At 41.0% G+C, this 20,314-nt stretch overlaps 1 protein-coding gene across 2 annotated transcripts in view; it reads left to right on the top strand.

Moving 5' to 3' along the window:
* Synpo2 (synaptopodin 2) overlaps positions 1-20,314 on the top strand; it is a 156,134-nt gene that overhangs the window by 1,651 nt on the left and 134,169 nt on the right. The window contains exon 1 of one of the 2 annotated variants that reach the window (XM_031375351.1): positions 12,216-12,251. The exons of the other annotated variant lie outside the window; for it this stretch is intronic. Within the exon in view, the coding sequence (XP_031231211.1) occupies positions 12,231-12,251 (21 nt within the window). The 5' untranslated portion in view covers positions 12,216-12,230. Of the gene's footprint in view, positions 1-12,215; positions 12,252-20,314 lie in introns of those variants that run through there. 2 annotated transcript variants of the gene reach the window in all.

The following is a 20,314-nucleotide window of genomic DNA, read 5'->3' as shown; positions in this document are numbered from 1 at the left end:
AGAGATAAAAGGGTTGGAAGGGAGTTCCGCTGGCATTCTTTAGGAGTCAGGAACCAAGGCAGATAAAATGTGAGTGCTGGATTCAGCACATTACACGGTTCAGGAGACTAATGCAGATTTGCTCAGTCGCAGTTGGTTGGCTGGTTCCTGGTAGCTGCGATTTGAGTTCTAGTTGCAGCTCTGATCTAACTTGCAGTTTGGCCTGAGGCCCATCAATCACCAGCCCTGACTCAGTTGCCATGGAAGGGAGAGATGTTGCCTGGGATAGGGAAAGAGAAACTCAAGGGAGAAATTGAACCTATTCACTTCATGAATCCTATGTTGCCCAAAGACTCACTAGTCCTAACAGTTTGTACTCCTGAGTCCCTTGCCTGCTGACTGAAGTGTGGGGACAGAGGTGGCTGAAAGCTCTTGCTCTGCTCAGGCTTTGCTATGGCCAAACCTGGAAGGCACAGGGGATGGTGGGTTTCTTCTGAGTTCTCTAACACAATGACTAGTTTGTGGTAACTCTGTGAAGCAAGTTGTTGAGGGAAGGGTCCTGTGGGTCATCTTCCATCCATCTCTCAATCACCAGGCTGCATGAGGGTCAAGAACACTGAGCCAACATTCCTCCGAAATCATCTTTCCTAAAATATCTGGGCAAGACAATGATGGCTTTAAAGGATTGTTATGCAAGCACCTAGGCGTTCACTCTAATGATCTAATTTGTCAGAGACTGAGGATGTAGGTCAATGGTAGAGCCTATAGGAGGTTCCGAGTTCATTCCCCAACACTGCTCCACACCACATTGTATAATTTCCTAGTTTATTTAGAGTCGATTTTAAAAGCTGCCCTGAAAGCTTTACATGTTTGCTTAATTTGTGGTTTTGTGGGCACTCCACACCCTACCCTCTGCTTTTTCCTTGTATGTTAAGAAGTTGTAAAATTGAGTTAAATGAGGTATAAGTTTCAGATAACTATGACCGTGTCTTTTTTCAGTTCCTGTTTATCATTGGTTCAAATTGATTATATTTGATCTTTTTTATAGTATCATACTTGTTTTAGAAAGCTAGAAAGCTGAAGTCACTGAATCAACTCAGTGAGCAAACCTTCAGGAAAGGTTCTTTACAGAGCTCAAGGTGAAGCGAATGTCAGTTGCCTGTAGCCTGTCTTTCTCATTATGGCTGAGTGACCTCCAAGTAAGAAAGAGTAAGTAGAGAAGCTGACAGGCTAAGTGGAGAAAGATAGCTTGCAAGTTAAATAAAGAATATGCGAACAAAACCCTTGGGAAGCAGAGGCTGGGGATCAAGTCAGTCATCCACATCTGTATAGTGCGTTCTAGGCCAGCTTAGGCTACACTAAATCCTCTCTCAACAAAATCCATACACGTTATTAATTTTAGAGTTAAAAAGTATGAGCATTTCTATAAAATGGAAAATTTAATTGCAGCAACTACTTATATCATGCCCTTTAGCTTATAATAAAATATTCAGACAACTAGGTTTTCTATAATCCTATATAGAAATCCTAACTGGCTGAAATAGTATTATAAAATTCAGTATCATTAAGATTAGCAATTTAATTGCTTTTTAATCCTCAGGGAATATCTTTCTAGTAACAATTTAGTTACTTATGAGATATGCCCAAGTATTTTTAACATTTGCCTGGTACACTGGACAGTATATAAACCCTAAAAAAAAAAGAATTTTAGTGAAAGTTTTCATTGACATTTAAACTGAAAAACTTAAAATCCACATAATTGGTAATATTCTCTACATCTGTAGTGAAAAGCAAACCTTTGGAATACACACTCAAAGGATAATCTTCATAAAAGCAGATTCTCAATTCATCCCCGGAGCAAGTTTATCTAGACAGAAGGCCCCATTGTATGTGTTTGCAGACCTCCTCATGAAAAAGGATGTTGGTGTCTTCACATTATCAAACTCTCTTCGGGGACATGTGCTTACATGGCCATGTCCCTGGTAGTCTCTTGGCAAACCCCTTGGAAAAATCTCTCTATAAAGACTTGGAGAAAGTTTTCTTTTACAAACAAATCTTACAATTAAAAATTAACTTACATTTTAAAGGTAATGAGCAAGTAGATGGGTCAGACTAAATATAAATTAAGGTGATCTACCACAAAAGTTTGTTTAAAAAAAAAAAATTCTTATGGACTGTGTCTAGTCTTGAGTTAGTGAGTCTGAGGTTGGCCCCGGCATCAGGATTGCTTAACATTCCAAGGGGAATTTTGATACGTGAATGAAACACAAGTCCTGCTGAAGAGAGCTGAGGTCATGCCTCCTAAGACCTGACTAGAGCCTGATGTGAGCTCTTCCCCATTCATCCTGACTCAGAGTAATAAGGGGCGGACCAGAGAGAAGCTAAAAGCTGTATGAGTCCCTGACATTGTGAGCAGGTCGTGATTAGAAATAGAGGATTTTCCCCTTCTGATGTCAAGATAAGTGATCCACTGGAGCAAGAAGCCCCCACAGTGACCAAGCTTAATGCTGGGGCTCCCTGAAAGATGGGATAGTGCACATTTGTTCCCGGTTTTGTTTTGTTAGTGGGTGTGATAGTTAGAATGAGAATGGCCCCCATAGGCTCAGGTATTTAAATACCTATTCACCAGGGAATGGACCTGTTGAGAAGGATTAGAAGGATTAGTGGGTGTGGCCTTATGGGAGGAAGTGTGTCACTGGAGGTGGACTTTGAGATTTCAAAAGTCCAGGCCAACCTTAGGAGGCTGCCTCCTGCCTGTGGTTCAGGATGTAAAGCTCTCATCTACTTCTTCAACACCATGCTTTCCTGCCTGCTGCCATGCTCCGCACCATGACTGTAACCGACTAAACCTCTGAAACTAAAAGCAAGCTACCAATTAAATGCTTTCCTTTATAAAAGTTGTTTTGGTCATGGTGTCTCTACACAGCAATAGATTCCTGACTAAGACAGTGGGCTCCCTGGCCAACCTAAAGCATTTATAAATGGTAGTAATGAGAAGCAGGAAGGGAGAGAGTATAAAACAGAGAAATATGGAGGCAGGTAGAGAGAAGAGGAAGAGGACGATGGAGGAGAGAAAAATTTTTATTAAAATCACCTCAATTTAATACTTAATAAATACTCAGAGTACTGTTTGATCGTGGATTTTAGAATCTGACATCAGCTAAGGAATTCCTCTTTAGATCAGCTGCAAATAAGCCTTGACCTAAAAGCAAAAATCATCCTGGGTTTTGTCAATCCTGTCTCAACTGCTGTGAATTTGTAAGTGCAACTGCTCTGTTGTTCCAGGAAACAATCTTAGGGTAGATTAAGGAATACAGGGAGGAATAACTAACTCTAAAGACACTTCAAAAAAGTCACATGGAAATACTGCAATAGAAACTTAATATATGTGTGTGTGTGTGTGTGTGTGTGTGTGTATATATATAATGCATATATACATATATACATATGTATATATACACACATATATACATATATAAATGTATATATATATATACACACACACACGCGTTAACTGGAATTACCCTTTACTAAAGAAACAATACTCCTACTAGATACCACAAGACAACAAATAAAAATCCCACAGTTCTAAATAGGACATTATCATCAAATCCCTCCCTCCTGAGCTCAGGGAACCCTGTGGAAGAAAAGACAGAAAGAGTGCAAGAGCCAGAGGGGATGGAGAACGCCAGGAAAACAAGTCCATCTTAATCAACTGAGCAAGGCTCATATGAACCCACAGAGACTGAAGCAGCGAGCACAGGGGCCTGCAAGGTCTGCACCAGGTCCTCTCTGATTCTTGTGTCTTCTCTTGGGGCTCTTTTCCATTTGTTGATTTGCCTTGTCCAACTTTAAGGTGATGGGTTTTATTTTGTTTTATTTTAATTTTGTTTTGGTTTTCTATTCTCTTTTCATTTCTTTCTACTATTTGCTATTTCCTTCCACTAACTTTGGGTTCAGTTTATTTTTGTTTTTCTACTTCTTTGAAATGCAATTTTCCCTTTTCCTCCCTCCCCTCCTCCCTTCCTTCCCTCCTTCTTTCCTTTCTTCCTTCTTTCCTCCCTCCCTTCCTTTTTTCCTTCTTTCCTCCCTCCCTCCTTCCCTCCTTCCTTCTTTCCTTCCTTCCTTCTTTCCTTTATTCCTTTCTTCTTTCCTTCCTTCCTTCTTCCTTCCTTCTTTCCTTCCTTCTTTCCTTCCTTCCTCCCTCCTTCCCTCCCTCCCTCCCCTTCCCTCCTTCCCTCCTTCCCTCCCTCCTTCCCTTCCTTCCTTCCTCCCTCCTTCCCTCCCTCCCTCCTCCTTCCTTCCTTCCTTCCTTCCTTCCTACCATGTACAAGATTGAACTTCAGGCTTCCTACATGCTAGAAAAGCATTCTGTCATTGACCAATACCCCAGCCTACTTTTTTTCTCTTTTTTCCTTTGGCTTTTCAAGACAGGGTTTCTCTGTGTAGTCCGGACTGTCCTAGAACTCACTCTGTAAACCAGACTGGCCTTGACTTCACAGAGATCTGCCTGCCTCTGCCTCCCAAATGCTGGGAATAAAGGTGCATGTCACCTTAGGCTTTTAACATATAGTTATCAAGAGACTTACGAAGAACACACTAGAATTATAAAAGCTTATGTTGATCATAATTATAAAAGACTATGATACAAAGTTTTAATACAACAAAAGAAAGAAAAAATTATCTATTAATTCTGCTTTCTCCGATTTTGAGTTTCTGTTCAATATTACAAATTGCATTCTTAGGTTATACCTCCATTAAAATTTTGTGGTTATTGGGGCTGGCGAGATGGCTCAGCAGTTAAAAGCATTGGCTGCTCTTTTAGAGGTCCTAAGTTCAGTTCCCAGCAACAACATGGTGACTATAACTACCTATGGGATCTGATGCCCTCTTGTGGTGTGTCTGAAGAAAGCAACAGAATACTCACATACATAAATTAAATAAACAATTCTTTAAAAAAAATTTTGTAGTTATTGTTTTAATAGTTTTATTTTTCAAGATTTGTTTTACTTTTAACTCTGTGTACATGTGTGTGTGTATGACAGTGTGTGTGTGTGTGTGTATGAGATTGTGTATGAGAGTGTGTGTGTGTGTGTGTGTGTGTGTGTGTGTGTGTGTGTTGTGTATGAGTGCCAGTGCCCGTGAAGGGCAAAGGAAGGCACTGGATCACTTGGAGCTAGAGTTTCATGTGGCTGTGAGCCGTTTGACATGGCTGTTGAGAACAGAACTCTGGTCACCTGGAAGAAGACTGTGTAGTCTTAACCACTGAGCCATCCCTCCAGACCCTAAATAGTCTTACCACTTAACCTTTACACTTAAAATAGAAGTGATTTGTCTGTCACCACCACTTTACTAGAGCAACTCAACTGTGTACTTGCATTGTACCAGGGAATCTCATGCTTTCACGTGTTTCTATGTCACTCATTGCATTGATTTCTCTTTTCACTTGGAAAGCACTTGAACATCTCTTTTTCTTTTTCCCTTTTTAGTTTTGTTCTACCGATACATGGGGTTAAGTTTGGGTTTTGTTTTTTTTTTTGGTTTTTTTTTTGGTATTCTTCCTCCCCCATCAACATTTTAAAGATCTCACACTTCCCTGTTTACATACACAGACTTGTCTTTTATTTTTTTAAATTGGAAATAGACTTTCTTTCCTACACTATATTCTGATTATAGTCTTTCCTCCCCCCAACTCTGCCCAAATTCTCTCTACTTTCCCATCCACCCAAAAACTATATCCTTTCTCTCTCATTAGAAAACAAATTAGGATTGATAATAATAATGATAATAATAATAATAATAACAATAACAACAACAAGAGATAAAATAAAATGAACAAACCAGAATAGGGCAAAACAGGCAGACAAACAGACAAAAACAAACAAACAGAAAGATCCACAGAAAAAGCACAAGAAACACATATAGATATGCTGAGAATCAGACATTTGCACATGCAGAAGACCCATGAAAACAAAATTGGAAATCATACTATATAAGTAAAAGATTTATAAGAAAAAGAAAATTCCTGAGATTGTTTTTGTCTTGTAATAGATTATGAAACAAACAAACAAAAACAAAACAGAACAAAAAAACCTCCTCCAAAAGTACTATTGAGATCATTCTCCATTGTCCACCTAGGGCATCAAGCCTGCCCCTAAATGTGGTTTGTACACTTAGTGAGGCTCCAGTGGAGATAATGAGTCTCTCTTTCTGGGCAGTCAACAGTTGGGGTTAGCTTCCGGGTTAGGGATGAGGGCTTGTGTCTGCTTTCCTCTCGGTCTTAGAGTTAGCTTCCGGGTTAGGGATGAGGGCTGTGTCTACTTTCCTCTCAGTCTTGGGACCCCATCTGGCTTATACCTGCGTAGGTCCTGTGCATGCTGCCTTGTCTCTGTGAGTTCATGTGTGTCAGTCCTGTCGTGACTGGAAGGCCTTGACCAGAAGGTTGGCATCCTGCATCTCCTCTGGCTCTTACAGTCTTCTGCCTCCTCCTCTTCTGAATCTGCTGAGTCATGAAAGAAGGGATTTGATGGAGACATCTCATGAAGGACTGCGTGTTTCAAAGTCTCCCGTTCTTTCAGTCCAGTTGTGGGTCTCTGTTCCCATCGACTCAGGAAGAAGCTTTTGTGGTGATGGCTGAGCAAGACACTTATCTATGGCTATAACAGGACGCTGCTAGGAGTCATCTTATTGCTGTGTTCCTTTAGCAGACAATAATACTTAGTTTTCTCCTAGGTCTGTGACCTTTCTAGCCTCAGACTCTTGGGTACCTGGGCAGTGTCAGGCGTGGGTTCTATCTCATGGAGTTGGCCTTAATTCCGATCAGTTAGTGATTGGCTATTCCTTCAAATTTCGTTCCACTATGGCATAACAGGGCATCCACTAGCAGGTTTGTAGCTGGCTTAGGGTTTACCTTTCTCCTTTGGAAGTGTGCAGAATACTTTCCAGCACCATGAACCCTAGTTAGTAGGGCTGAAGGCTCTATGTAGGCACCAGCCCACCTTCTGCATGTTCGGTGAGTTATGTAGGTGGTGTTGTAAGCAATAGGGCCTCACTGTCAGTTTGTGGAGAGCAACCGAGAAAGAGCCTTGGCAATAGTCGCTGTTGCTCTTGGTCAGTGTTTTATTATGGCAACAGAAAGGAAAACAGTATTAGAAAATTGTACCAGATGCATTGGTAATTGCTGTGACAACCTGGTCTTGTTGCTTTGAGAGCTCTGAGTTGGAAAAGCCATGTGTTCAGAGCTTAATGGGCTGTCCTTTGAGAGCTTAGCAGATAAGAATGTTGAGAGAAATGCAGATGACTGAGGCCACATCACCTCTCTGTCCCAGCAGTGAATTTGGGAATTTTACCATGCCCCACCTACCTACCCTTCTCTCTCTCTCTCTCTCTCTCTCTCTCTCTCTCTCTCTCTCTCTCTCTCTCTCTCTCTCTCTCTCTTTTAGACAAGGTACTGACTGTGTAAACCAGGCTGACCTCAAAGTTACCACCAGCTACCTTCTCAAAAAAAACCTAAGTACTTGGATTATAGATCCATGCCACCTCACCTGATAATATTTATAAATGATTTATGGAGAGATGGAGAGGGAAGTCCAGTAGGATTGAGGCAGGGTTTCGGACACACTAAGCTGAAGACTCACCATGATCAAGGCAACTCATAAACTAAAGCATTTAACTGGGGCTGGCTTACAGTTTCAGAGGTTTACTGGCAGGGAACATGGTGGCACAAAGGCAGATATGGTGCTGGAGTAGTAGCTGAGAGGTCTACATCCCGATCCACAGGCAGTGGGACGAGAAAGCCAATGGGACTGGCTTAAGCATTTGAACCCCAAAGCCCATGCCTCAGTGACACACTTTCTCCAACAAGATCACACATCTTAACCCTTCTCATTCTTTCAAGTAGGGCCACTCCCTGATGACTAAGCACTTGCACATATGAGCCTTTGAGGACCATTCTTAGTCAAACGACCACAGAGCCTTATGAAGTAAAAGTTTTGAGCAAATCCCATTCCCCACCTCCACTATACATATAATATATATAATATTTATATGTGTTTTACATGTTTACAATATATACATATAACATACACATATATTATGTGTAAATGTGTATAATATATGTATATATAGTATATTTATAGACATATAATATAATATAATGTATGCTATGTAAAATATATGTAATACATTTTTACTTATATATAATGAGTGTATATAATATATGATAAAAGTAGCGGGGTAGGAGTATATATTATAGTATATATATTATATATAGTACATGTACATATGTATTGCACATATATATCATCAAACATATATACATACATGTATTGATGTGATAATATTTTACTTTTAGTGTAAGTGAAGAGTAATAAAAGAATAAAAGATAAAACCAACAGTATTTAAAACTGGTTATTACTTTCTAGTGCAAAATGTTCTTTTTTTTCTTTTTTAATTTTTTAAGATTTATTTCTTTTATGAATGTTTTGTCTGCATATATGTCTGTATATCATGTGAATGCCTGGTACCCACAGAAGTCAGAAGAATGCATCAGATGTCCTGGAAATTCAGTTACAGATGATTGTAAGCTACCACATAGGTGCTGGGAACCAAAGATGTAGTAAGATTTTATTTATTTCAATACTTGAGTTTAAATACTGCCATAGCTGATAAAGATAATCTTAGAGAATAAATAGACATGTGTTGAGAAAATGAATCCTTTTCTGAAAGCCATTTCTGTCCTGTTAATCAGCAGTGCAAAGACTTTTCTTGTAAGTTGATTTCTGTCTTTGCAGATGACTGCCCTTTATTCTTAGAGCTAATTACATGGATGCATATTTATATTTTAGTGTTAAATAGTCCTGTGTTTTACATTTGAAAGACAACAGACCACATCTGAATTTTTCCTAGTTAGGTCTGCAGAAAGGGCATTTCAAAGGATAACAAACTAATATACTTTATAAAAGTATCACTATTGGAGACATTTTCAGCATTTGTTTTAAAAACTTTTTTTTCTGTTTCATCTATTTCTTTGCTAAAGGCTGCTTCCAAACAGCACACTGTTAGAGGGCACATTCCATTTATTGTTCTGAAACATGTCAGGTGACTAGAACCATGTCTTAGCATAGAGATGATGTTAAGGGTTTGAGGAAAAAGCATCAAGCTTTGGAGGGTTACAAATGCCTGTGTAATGGATAAGTCTCTGTCTGTTTCGGTAGATGTCATTGTAACATGGTTCAAAGGTTTCCCACCCAGTGTGCTGGTGCTTGTCCATCCTCATAGGTCACTGAGACTGGAGTGTCATGAGTTTGAGGCTAGCCTGGGCTAAAAAAGTAAGACCCTGTTTCAAGTAAGCAAACCAATGTAATTTCAATGTAGTTTAAATGTAAGTTTCTCTAAAATGTATTGCATGGATAATGTTGTGTTGACATTTACACTTGTATCTTGTAATTATTGTACTCAGGAGTTGCCAGCAAGCACAGCATCCAGTATGAGGCAGAGCTTTACCCTAGAATCCTGCCCAAGCCGGTGCTCGCTCTGTTGTTGCTTGCACAGTTTTCCTGTAAAATGATGATTTTGTTTTTAGAATTTCCATCCAATCCTTTTTCCTATTCAATTCCCACCCAAGACAAAGCTCCATTGCTTCAGTGTTTGCTTGTTTGTTTGTGTGTTTGGAGACAGTATTGCTCTAGCCCTTGCTGACCTGGGATTTACTATATAGCCTAGGCTATCCTCAAACTTAGAGCAATCCCCTTGCTTCGACTTCCCAAGTACTTGAATATGTGAGCCACTATACCTAGTTTCTATTTCATTATTAAAATAAGATCTAAAAATGGCATAGACTGAGATATTCTAGAAGTATATGCATTTTCATCCAATCACACACCAAGTAATGTTTGAATGTTCTGTTGCTATTTACAGCAATTTCCTGGGGTCCCACCCTTAACAGTGTTTGCTGAGAGATGTTGGCTCATTATATTACTTTAGCCATTTTGAATTGCGTCCATGCCGATCTTTTTAAACTTTATCGCTAGGTTTAAAACTGTAAAGTTTTCAATTCAGTACTGCCTGACTTTAGCCATTGTTGAAAAAAAAATCACATCTAGTTTTTATTTTCCAGCAAACTTCCTCTGCAGAGTATATGTAAATCTGGTCCCTGCAGAGTATATGTAAATCTGGTCCCTTGTAGGCTTCTTGGTAGTTTCAACAATCTTGTCACCTGTCCCAACTAGTAAAACAGTATTGTTTTTCAGTCTCAGGGTACAGCTGGGGATGAACAGCAGCAGAGAAGGGCTGGAATCAGCTCTTGTTCTAGCTTTACCCTTTGACAAGATTGTTGAAACTAAGTAGAAGTACGTTATCTTCAACTAAAAGACTTTTTTACAAAAAGAAATGTTTTAGCAGGAGTTATTTTGTGAGTGTTGGTTATATTGAACTAGATAAGGAAATGAAAATTTGCTTAATCAAATACAAAGAGCAGGACAAAGGCTCTTCTCCCCACAACTTGCCATGAGGCCTTATTTTAGGTGAGGCAATGTTGTAGCGAGGGTTCTATTGCTGTGGAAAGACACCATGACCATAGCAACTCTTACAAAGGGAAACATTTAATCAGGGCTGGCTTACGTTCAGAGGTTTGGTCCATTATCACCAGGGAAAGCACCAGATACTGGACAGGTAGCTGAGTGTTCTACAGCTGGATCCACAGGCAGAAAGAAGAGAAAGACCCTGGGCCTGCCTTGAGCATTTGAAACCCCAAAGCCCACCCTCTTTGACGCACTTCCTTCAACAAGGTCATACCTTCTCCAACAGGCTACCCATCCTAGTCCTTTGAAATAGTCACTATTTAATAATGCCACTAGGAGCCTATGGGGCTATTTCCATGCAATCCAACACAGGTTACTTCAGGGACTGTGACATACATGAGTCTGCCCCACAGACCATCCCGGTATACCGCATCCCTCTCAGACCATGTATTCAAGTACAGCAATAACACTTAGTTAGAGCCCATATCTTTGTCATCATGTAAATAAGACTATGTGCATGTAAGAGTCCAGCTGTTTTGGTAGCCATGCAGGGAAAGAGCCATCAGGCAAGAACTGTAGGTACAATTGCCTGGGACAAAAACAGGAGGCAGTCTTTAAGGAGTGGTGTACACATTTCCATCAGAAACAGCTGTAAGAAATCCAATCTCCCAATGATTAAAAAAAAAAAGGTAAGATAGATAATAATACTATTAATAGACAAAACAGACTATAATAATAGTAATAGATAAGGCAGACTAATAATAGTGGTGGTGGTGGTGGTGATGATGATGATGATGATGGTGGTGGTGGTGGTGGTGGTGGTGGTGGTAGTGGTGATGATGATGATGATGATGCTGAATGTCTCACCAGAAAATCTAGCCATGTTATTATTTTTCCACCAGTAAAATATTAATTTACTGTTCCTAACTTGAACAAATTTAGCCTTTGATTTTAATATATTCTCTTCATCCATTTTACCTTTTCTTAATGCAGCAGCCTACTGAGCAATGTCTAGGTCATTCTTTTCAGATGAATAATCACAGATTCTTATGTGAAAGTTTGCTTGAATATATTGTTAACTTTTCCTCTTCCTCTGTAATTGATTCTCCCCACAAAAGATGACGGTCGGGTCAAAGAATGCTGAGTAGAGTTTGACTCATAGACCCAGTTCACTTTGTCCCCATCAGACCTAGAACAAAGAAGGATTTTACTCTCTAGTATGTCAGTTCCAGGGCTCGTTCTAAATGGTGATGATCTTAGTTAGCTGTTGTTTGGAGAACTGATCCACTAAAGGAACAAAGGCATTTCACTGCTGGGCCCCTCTTAGACTGTAGCTTTCAAAACGCTTTCCTGGTCCTCTGTTTCCTCGACTGCAGAGTAGGATTTTGTATAATGAGTTTGCTGGTCTTGTAGGTAAAAATGCTGGACGATTGTTCAGTTATACAGACAAACAATCCAAAGCCTAAACAACCAGTTCATCATATGCCTTGCGTGTAAGGGCCATGTGCTGAGATGCCTGTGCGGCACGTGTAAGTCACATGGCAAAAGGGTGTGTCATCATCATTGTTATGTTTGTGACAGAGCCTCATATATTTCAGGATGACCTCAAACTCTTAGGGCAGTCAAGGATGACTTTGGAGCTCTGAGCCTCATGCCTCTACTTTCCAACTGCTAAGACTGCAGGAGTGTGTCTCCAGGGTCGCCTGAGCATTACTATTTCTCTAGTTAAAGATGGAAGGCCTTGCCTTATGGGTAAGTTTTACTGTCATCAATTCAGATATACGGACAAAAGTCAGAAGCAAAAAACATCCACAGAGAATAGTTTAGGATAGTCATTTCGCATGATGCAGCTTTTCCTCCTCTGTGTGTATGTTCACGTGTGTATATGCACATATGTAGTCTAGTGTATATGTATGTGTGTGGGTGCCTGTGTGCACGTGCGTGTGTGTGTGTGTGTGTGTGTGTGTGTGTGTGTGTGTGTGTAGACCAGAGAGCAACCTGAGGCGTTGTTTCTGAGGAGTCATTCACCTTGATTTTGAGATGGAGTCTCTCAGTGGAATCTGGAGCTCACTGATTAGGCTAGTCTTGTGAATTACAAATGTGTACCATAGTGCCTGGCTTTTTATGTGGGTGCTAGGGATTGAACTCAGGCCCTCAAGCTTGAATGATGAGCACTTTACAACTGTGCCACGCCCCCCAGTCCTTAGTCTTTCTCTTGTGATAAACAGGTTTCATATATTTGCAGTGTCCATTACTAATTAAGTTCTTTTGTTATGCAGTTTTCTATCAATTTAAGACAATAGGTGCTGAATTTATATATAATAAATATGTAGTATTTATTATATATGTCATATATCATATATTAATACAATATTACATAATACAATAGCACAATAGTATATTATAATATATTGCATATCACCTATATATTATATAATATTATATATATACATATATATGTATATATACACACACACACACACCCATCAATATATATATATGTATATACATATACATATATGGGTGTGTGTGGAGGTTAGAGGGACAACCTTAGGTCTGTGTCTCTTGTTGTTTTCCACTGTGTATGCCAGGCTCATTAGACCACAAGCTTTTGGGAACTCTCCTGTCTCTACCTCCCATCTTTCAGTAGCCATTTGGGGATTATAGATGTACATTTCTTTGTTGAACTTGTATATGGCTTCCGGGGATCCAAACTCAAGACTTCACAGTTTAGCAATGGCTTTATCCACAGAGCTATCTTACAAGTCTCCAAAATTATACAGTCTAGCCCAGGCTTGATTGGAACTCACTATGTAGTCTAGGCTTGCTTTGACTCACAGAGATCTCCTTGACTCTCTGCCTCTGTAGCTCTGGGATTAAATGTGTGCTTCTATACATTATAAAATTATATATTTTAAAGGCAAAATAAGATTAAATGAGTGGGCCATTTAAAATGGTATGGATTTTAAAAGGTATACCACAGTAAAATTGATTTATTACTTATTCATACACTAGTAAATGACTGCACATAACTGTCAAGCTGCATTTAGAGTGAGTAGATTTATCTGTGTGACTTTATCTCCTCGCTTGTGAGATGGCTTATAGTGACAGCTGTATTGACAAGACTTGTTTATAGGGTTAGAAACTATACATGATAATTACTTAAAGAAACAGTCAAGATTTTAAAAAGCTGTTATTAATCACCTCGGTGGTTTTGAACTTTTAAAAAAATCAACTTTGTGAAGTGAAGGCGTTGAGTCTGGGATGCGTTGGGAAGGCTACACTCCTTGTTCCCTTCTGGGTAGATGGTGGTAATGATTCCAGAATGTTGCTTCTTTTTTATGGGATGCTCCATGTCTTAGGGTTTAATGGTTGTGATGAAAGACCATGACCACAGCAACTCCTATAAATGAAAATATTTACTTGGGGCTGGCCTTCAGTTCAGAGGTTGAGTTCAGTATTGTCATGGTGGGAAGCCTGGTGGCACAGAGTCAGGCAGACATAGTGCTGGAGGAAGGAGTTGAGGGTCTACATCTTGAGCTTCGGGTAGCAAGAGAAGAACTGACTTGAGCTTCTGAGACGACAAATCCCACCCCTACGGTCACAAACTTCCTCCAGCGAAGCCAAACCTACTGCAATAAGGCCACACCTCCTAATAGTACCACTGCCTAGGGTGCCAAGCATTTGTACACCTGAGTCTATGGGAACCATTCGTATTCAAAATCACTCTTTGGTTGGAAACAGCACGTGAGTCTCATTAGGGAGAGATGAAATCATTTCACATGCTTAGGAACCCTGAAAGGAAATAAATGAGTTGTTGAATTATCCCTGATAACTGTAGGACAGAGTTCTCTGGAGTCAAAAAAAGGCTGTGCCCCGCCCTTGGCAGAGGCTGCTGAGCACCCTCCCTTCTCCCTCCCTTTCCTGTCTTCGGTCTCTGACATTAGAAGCAATTGCTATATAAGGTTGCCTTTCCTAAGTGGCGATAATATATTACACTCTTTGGTGCTTTGGGGTTTTCAAAGAATGGTCGTTTATCTTCACCAGTCAAGATCAAGCTAAGGTGAACCCCAAACCTGTGAGAGACGACCACCACAGAGGTCACCGTTGTTATTTTTCGTTCCATGAAAACGTAACCTTTCTCTCCTGGATGGAGCTCCGTGTGACCTCTGGGGATTATAAACGTAAGGGGCATTTTAGTGGTACAGGAAGTAGAATCCCAGCGGTGAGTTTTCGGGTCTACTCTGTAGGCTGCCTGTCTACCAGATGAAGAGTTGCAAATTTGAGCAGTTTTACCCCAGGCAGAATGGAGCAGTGCTCAGCAGAGTGGCAATCCAGGAACCAGACCTCATCCTCCAGCCAACTCATTGCTCTTGCTCCCCCTCCCCTTGACAAAATGACCCCATAGCTTCATGTTGACCAGGTTACCATGGTCCTGTGCGCATGGGGAAGGCATGAGGCTGAGAGCAGATGCACAAATTCATTTAGGCATCCGGTGATAGCCGTAGTTCTGGAAAGCATTCTCATTATCCCGCGTTACTCTGGTCCTCTGCATCCCTTTAACAATGCGAAGGGAAAATTGTTTCTTTGTCTCCACTGCCCTTGCTCTCTTCTCACTCTTGATTGAGCATTCTGTCTACTTCTTTTCTGTGACAAAAAAAAAAAAAAAAAATCACAATTATGTTGCCAAAATGCAAAGTAAATACATAGCATGTGTATATCTGTCTTTTTCCCTCTTCTCCCTAACCCGCTTTCTGTATATGGGTGTGTGAAGAGAGAGAAAGACAGAAAGAGAGAGTGAGTGAGAGACAGAGAGACAGAATCTAACCTATTCTGCAGAAGTTGCTCTTAACTGCTTTTCAGAGAAAGGCAGCCACACAGATCTTTCAGCTGGAGTATGGGAGGAGTTAGTCTGCGACATTGTAGGCATGTCACTCTGTGACTCTGCAGAAGTGTATAGAGACTCTCTTTAAGGTTTGTGAGGCCCTTCTCTTGGGCCCCCTGGCCTCTCTCCTGGTTATCCACACAGCCGCCTTCTGTCTCAGCTGCTACCTTCTTCCAGGGTGAGCTTTCTTATTCTCTCCTGAACGTGTTCTTTTGTTTGTATTCCTTTCCAGAATGATATTTATCTGTGTACACAATTGGTATAAAATCAGATCCTTATTACTCTGATTACCAAAGATCTTCATGCTTAATTTGATGAGATATAAAATTGTATCTAATTTAAAAACAAGGACACGCTCAAAGGGTGCCGAGGGACTTACAAACATCACCTGAGCTTTGTGGATGAGATATGAGTTCGAGTTCGTGTTCTTCACTAAGCGTGAGTGTGAGCTAAGAAGGCACTGCAGAACTGGAGCCAGTGGTTGAGAACAGAGAGAGGAGTGCATAGGGACACCCTTACTGACAAGGTGGAGCTTAAATTTGGGCTCCAAATATCATGGGTTTCAGGCCATGGCACACTTACCTGAAGTTCCAGCAGAAATGCTGTTAGCGATTTTCACTTGGTTCTCTTTAAAAGACGTGCATTTCCACATGTCTGTTGTCCTTTTCTTTAAAAGTAGAAACTATGCCATTTCATAGTTCTTGGCATCATGAATGACTAATATGAGCCATGCACAGCTAGAAACTTACAGCAGGGTACGTACATTGTTGAAGTGTGGAGTAAATTAACTAATGAATAAATATATCTTTTAATCTTAGGATAAGTGTGGTAGGGATTCATGTTTATTTCTCTCTCTCTCTCTCTCTCTCTTTCTCTCTCTCTCTGTGTGTGTGTGTGTGTGTGTGTGTGTGTGTGTGTGTGTTCTGTAGGAGTCATGTCTCTCCTTCCACCAAGTGGTCGCTGGGCCTTGAACTCAGATGGTCAGGCTTGGGCTTGAGTGTCTTTACCGGCTGAGCCATCTTGCCAACCCAAGGTAGTGTTACTGAGTTTAATTTGACAGTGCGTTATGAGAAAATGATTCAAAGGATAATTAAAGGAGTTACCCATGTGCTTTGTATGTAGGTGTTCATGTTTTGATTTGATCTTTTGTGGTAGCATGATGTGAGTCTCCACAAGGTTTAGCGAGATGCGCGCGCACCGCCCTTGGTTGAACTGGGAGTCTGGCTTGGTTTTGTTCTTCCCAGTGTCAGTCAGATGAACAGGCTCCCAACTGCTCCACTTATAAAATGAAAACTTTAGGATACATGATTTTAGCGTTCGTTATGGTTATAGTCTATTTTTAAATCAAGAAGGTAAGATGTGAAAGCAATGTCCATGTATGGCAGCATTTTCCCTAATTTAACAAAGACATTTTCTTTTAGGAAGTTTAATTCTTTACATAGTGTTATATGGAAATCCTATGTGCAATTTTTTCAAGTCATAGCTTCCAGGACATACATACATATATGTAAAACAAGAACTCTTTAAGCTATAGCAATTGAACACATTTTCACTACATTTTACTGTCCTAATGATAAAAATGATAGTGAATTACTATTGAACTCTTTGTGCCCCATTGCTTTGGCTTTTAACAACTTCTTGAAATAGTGAAAGTATTTTTTGAAACACATGATTTTAAAATAAATTATTTCTTTATTGATTTTCTAAATAATGAAATCATTCTCCATTACATGTAAATTTAATTGGCCTTTTTCTTAAAAATCATTCACAATTCATGGCTCTAAGCACAGTTGGTATTTTCATAAATCTAAGTTCTTTATTTATGTTCTGGGTCAAGTATTATTTGCAGCTAAGAATTTTTCTCATCCCTCTGCTGGAAATCCCAAAGAGGCAAAGGAGTCAGGGTTATGTCACATTTATTTCCTTTATGACAGCTATGAAGCAGGTAAAAGAGCTTATGGTTAAGCCTGAGGGACCTGAATTTGATCCCTGGGAACCTACAAGGTACAGGGAGAGAACTGACTCCCACAAGTCGTCCTCTGGCCTCCATGTATGCCCCAGGGAGAGCACACAGCTACACGCATATAAATAAATAGCTAAGTGTAGTTAAACAGTTTAATTTAAAAAATTTTCTGCAAGTGGCCTGGGTGTTCGAGTCCGAGTGGCCTGGGAATACTCGCATGCACAGGAAAGAGAAGAACATATTTGATCCCGCTTACCTAGATATATCTTAGCCCTTGAAAGGAATTCAGATAAGTGACCTGTGAATCTGCTATGTATCAGGAACACAAGGAGAGCCGCTGGGAGCCATTGACCTCTACCTCTGAGATGGGCTCCTTTAAATCAAACCGCGTCTCTCCACAACAAAAGGAATTTTTTTTTTTATGTTTAAAATAGCTAGACTTGAAAATAGCTTTCACTTTTGGATTGCAATAAAACAACATGGTCATGGTAAAAATAATTCAAACTGTGCCGAAAAGGCTGGCGATAAAATGAAAGTCATAGCAGCCAGGGATGGTGCAGTGGTAGCCTTCTGGCATTGGCACAGTAGGGTAGTGTCCTTTTAGGTTGCGTTTCATGCTGGCAGGATTGCACTTAAGGTCTTCTTGTTTGTTTTTGGTTTTTTTTGAGGCGGGGTTGTTTGTTTGCTTGTTTGTTTTGAGACATAGAATCTGACTGTAGCCCAGCCCTGTCTGTTTTGTTTTGTTTTGTTTTGTTCTTTCGAGGCAGGGTTTCTCTGTATAGCCCCAGCTGTCCTGGAACTCACCCTGTAGACCAGGCTGGCCTCGAACTCAGAAATCCACCTGCCTCTGCCTCCCAAGTGCTGGGATTAAAGGCATGCGCCACCACCGCCCGGCTGCCCAGCCCTGTCTTGAGCTTGTCATCTCTGACCTCAGCCTTCTGAGCTTGGGGGGTTGTGGGTGCTCATTACCATACCCAGGTAAAATGTCTTAACAGTACCTTTTCCAACCCCCTTTTCAAACTCTAAAGGGTGAACCCAGAGACTTGCACATGCAAAGAAACAAAAGAGTTAGAAAGCACTGAGGAGCAGTACATTTAAGTGTACTGAAGGATTGGAAAGGGTCCTAGGCTGCCTAGCAGCCTGGCCCAAAGGCTAACTCCTTAGGACCATCTATGCTGCAGTATTGTGCAAGGCTCAGGTATAGCATTCATGAAGCAGAAAGAAGGGACAGCTGTGAGTATAAAGCCAGCCTGAAGGTACCTTAATGGAGCAGAGACAGAGACAGGGAGGGTACCAGAGAGGGGAAGGGGGACGAGGAGGGGGAGGGGAAGGGGGAGGGGGAGAGGGATCGAGCCCCTCCTTTCAGGGTTGTAACTACCTGGGGGAATATGTGTTGACACAGGTGTGGACATCGGCCCTATTGCCATGGCCTTAGTTGAGTTGAGTGGTGGGGGTCGTCCCTGAGGGAGCTAAGGTTTTCAAAGCATGTCTAAGCTTTGAACCCATAGGAATTTCTATGTTTAGGGATGTGGGGAAGTGGGGTGTCCATGGGATGTGAACATGGGATGATGCCAGTTCCCAGGTCTTGCTTAAGAACAGCTTGAGAGGTGTGGGGGACCAGAGCCACAGAGGTTGTAAGAACTGTCTTTTGAGATGCTTGGATTGTCAGGGTCGCCAGAGTCAGCACTGTGGAGACTGATTTCTCTGGATGTTTCTTCTCATACATAGATGATATGTCTTCTATGTAGATCATAGCAGATGCAGGGCAGCTTATGGGTCATGTCCATTGTTAGCCATCCTTGGGAAGGCTGACGGACATGTAAGGTGTCTGATTCTGAGCATGGCAGAGGCATGGTGCATGGCTGCCCTTAAAGCACTCTGATCCTGCTCTGTCATCTGTGCGATTCCCAGAACATAGGCCGGATCTTTATCTCTGACTCACAGCAGAAGTTGGAGTCCATATACCAAAGGCTATCTGAAACCATTAATGATGTTAGGAGACAGAGCCTTAGTCTGTCACCCAGTGTGGCCGCCCACATGCTAGGAGTGCAGGCCATCATGCCCCGCTCTAAACTAAACTAATGACAAATGGGATAACATGGCAATTGTGCAGCTGCAAGGACTGAATGCTCACAGTGTGTTCTTGACTCCCTCTGTTTTTTAAGACAGGTGGGGTGTGAACATAATTTCTTTTTTAACCCCATATTCAGTTTTTCATCTACAGAATTTGTCTTACTGTGACCCACAGATCATTAATTCCCCTCCAGTGTTAGAAGCACTCCAGTCCATTTTGAGGTGCCGAAACTCACCCAGACTCTGTTCGAAGCACAGGTTGCTATTTTCCTGTCTCACCTCATCCTGGACATTGCCCAGGTGTGGTGTGGCTCGCTCCCTTCTGTCTGCCACACTTGACACTACTGTCTCAGTTATTTCTTTTGAATCAAGTCCTCTGGAGAAGATGGTGTCAGGAAGAACTGTGGGGCGCACAGGTGAGCTCCTTAAGCTTTGCTTTTCCATCTTGTCCTGAGTTTGCCTTTTACCTCTGGTGACATGCCTGTGCACATCTCCAAAGGAGGAATGTGGCACTGGACAGTTCCATTAGTTCTGCTTCACAGACTTCTACTTTTCACGATGATGAGTGGCCAGAAATTCCATCTTTTACTGGGTGTAGGCATTTATGGGAAGTACAATTTGGATATACACGATTGATATTTTCTGTCAGTTGGTGGAAAGAGCTAAGAAAACTGGAACACTGTGCTCCAAATCAGCAGAAGTAACTTTCGGGGACTAGTGACTCAAGATGATTTTAAGCAACTACCATAGATAGGCATTTGACAAGGAACTTAAATCTTAGCATGTGTGTGGATGTGTGTGGATGTGTGTGTGTGTGTGTGTGTGTGTGTGTGTGCATACCATATAAATGTATATATAACCCAATCCAATAGTTCATTTTTAGCTTGGTTAAAG

The sequence above is a fragment of the Mastomys coucha genome, unplaced genomic scaffold, assembly GCF_008632895.1.
Source record: "Mastomys coucha isolate ucsf_1 unplaced genomic scaffold, UCSF_Mcou_1 pScaffold16, whole genome shotgun sequence".
NCBI classification, from domain to species: Eukaryota; Metazoa; Chordata; class Mammalia; order Rodentia; family Muridae; genus Mastomys; species Mastomys coucha.
Note: the sequence above shows the minus strand (reverse complement) of the source record. Positions and strands in the feature narration are given on the sequence as shown.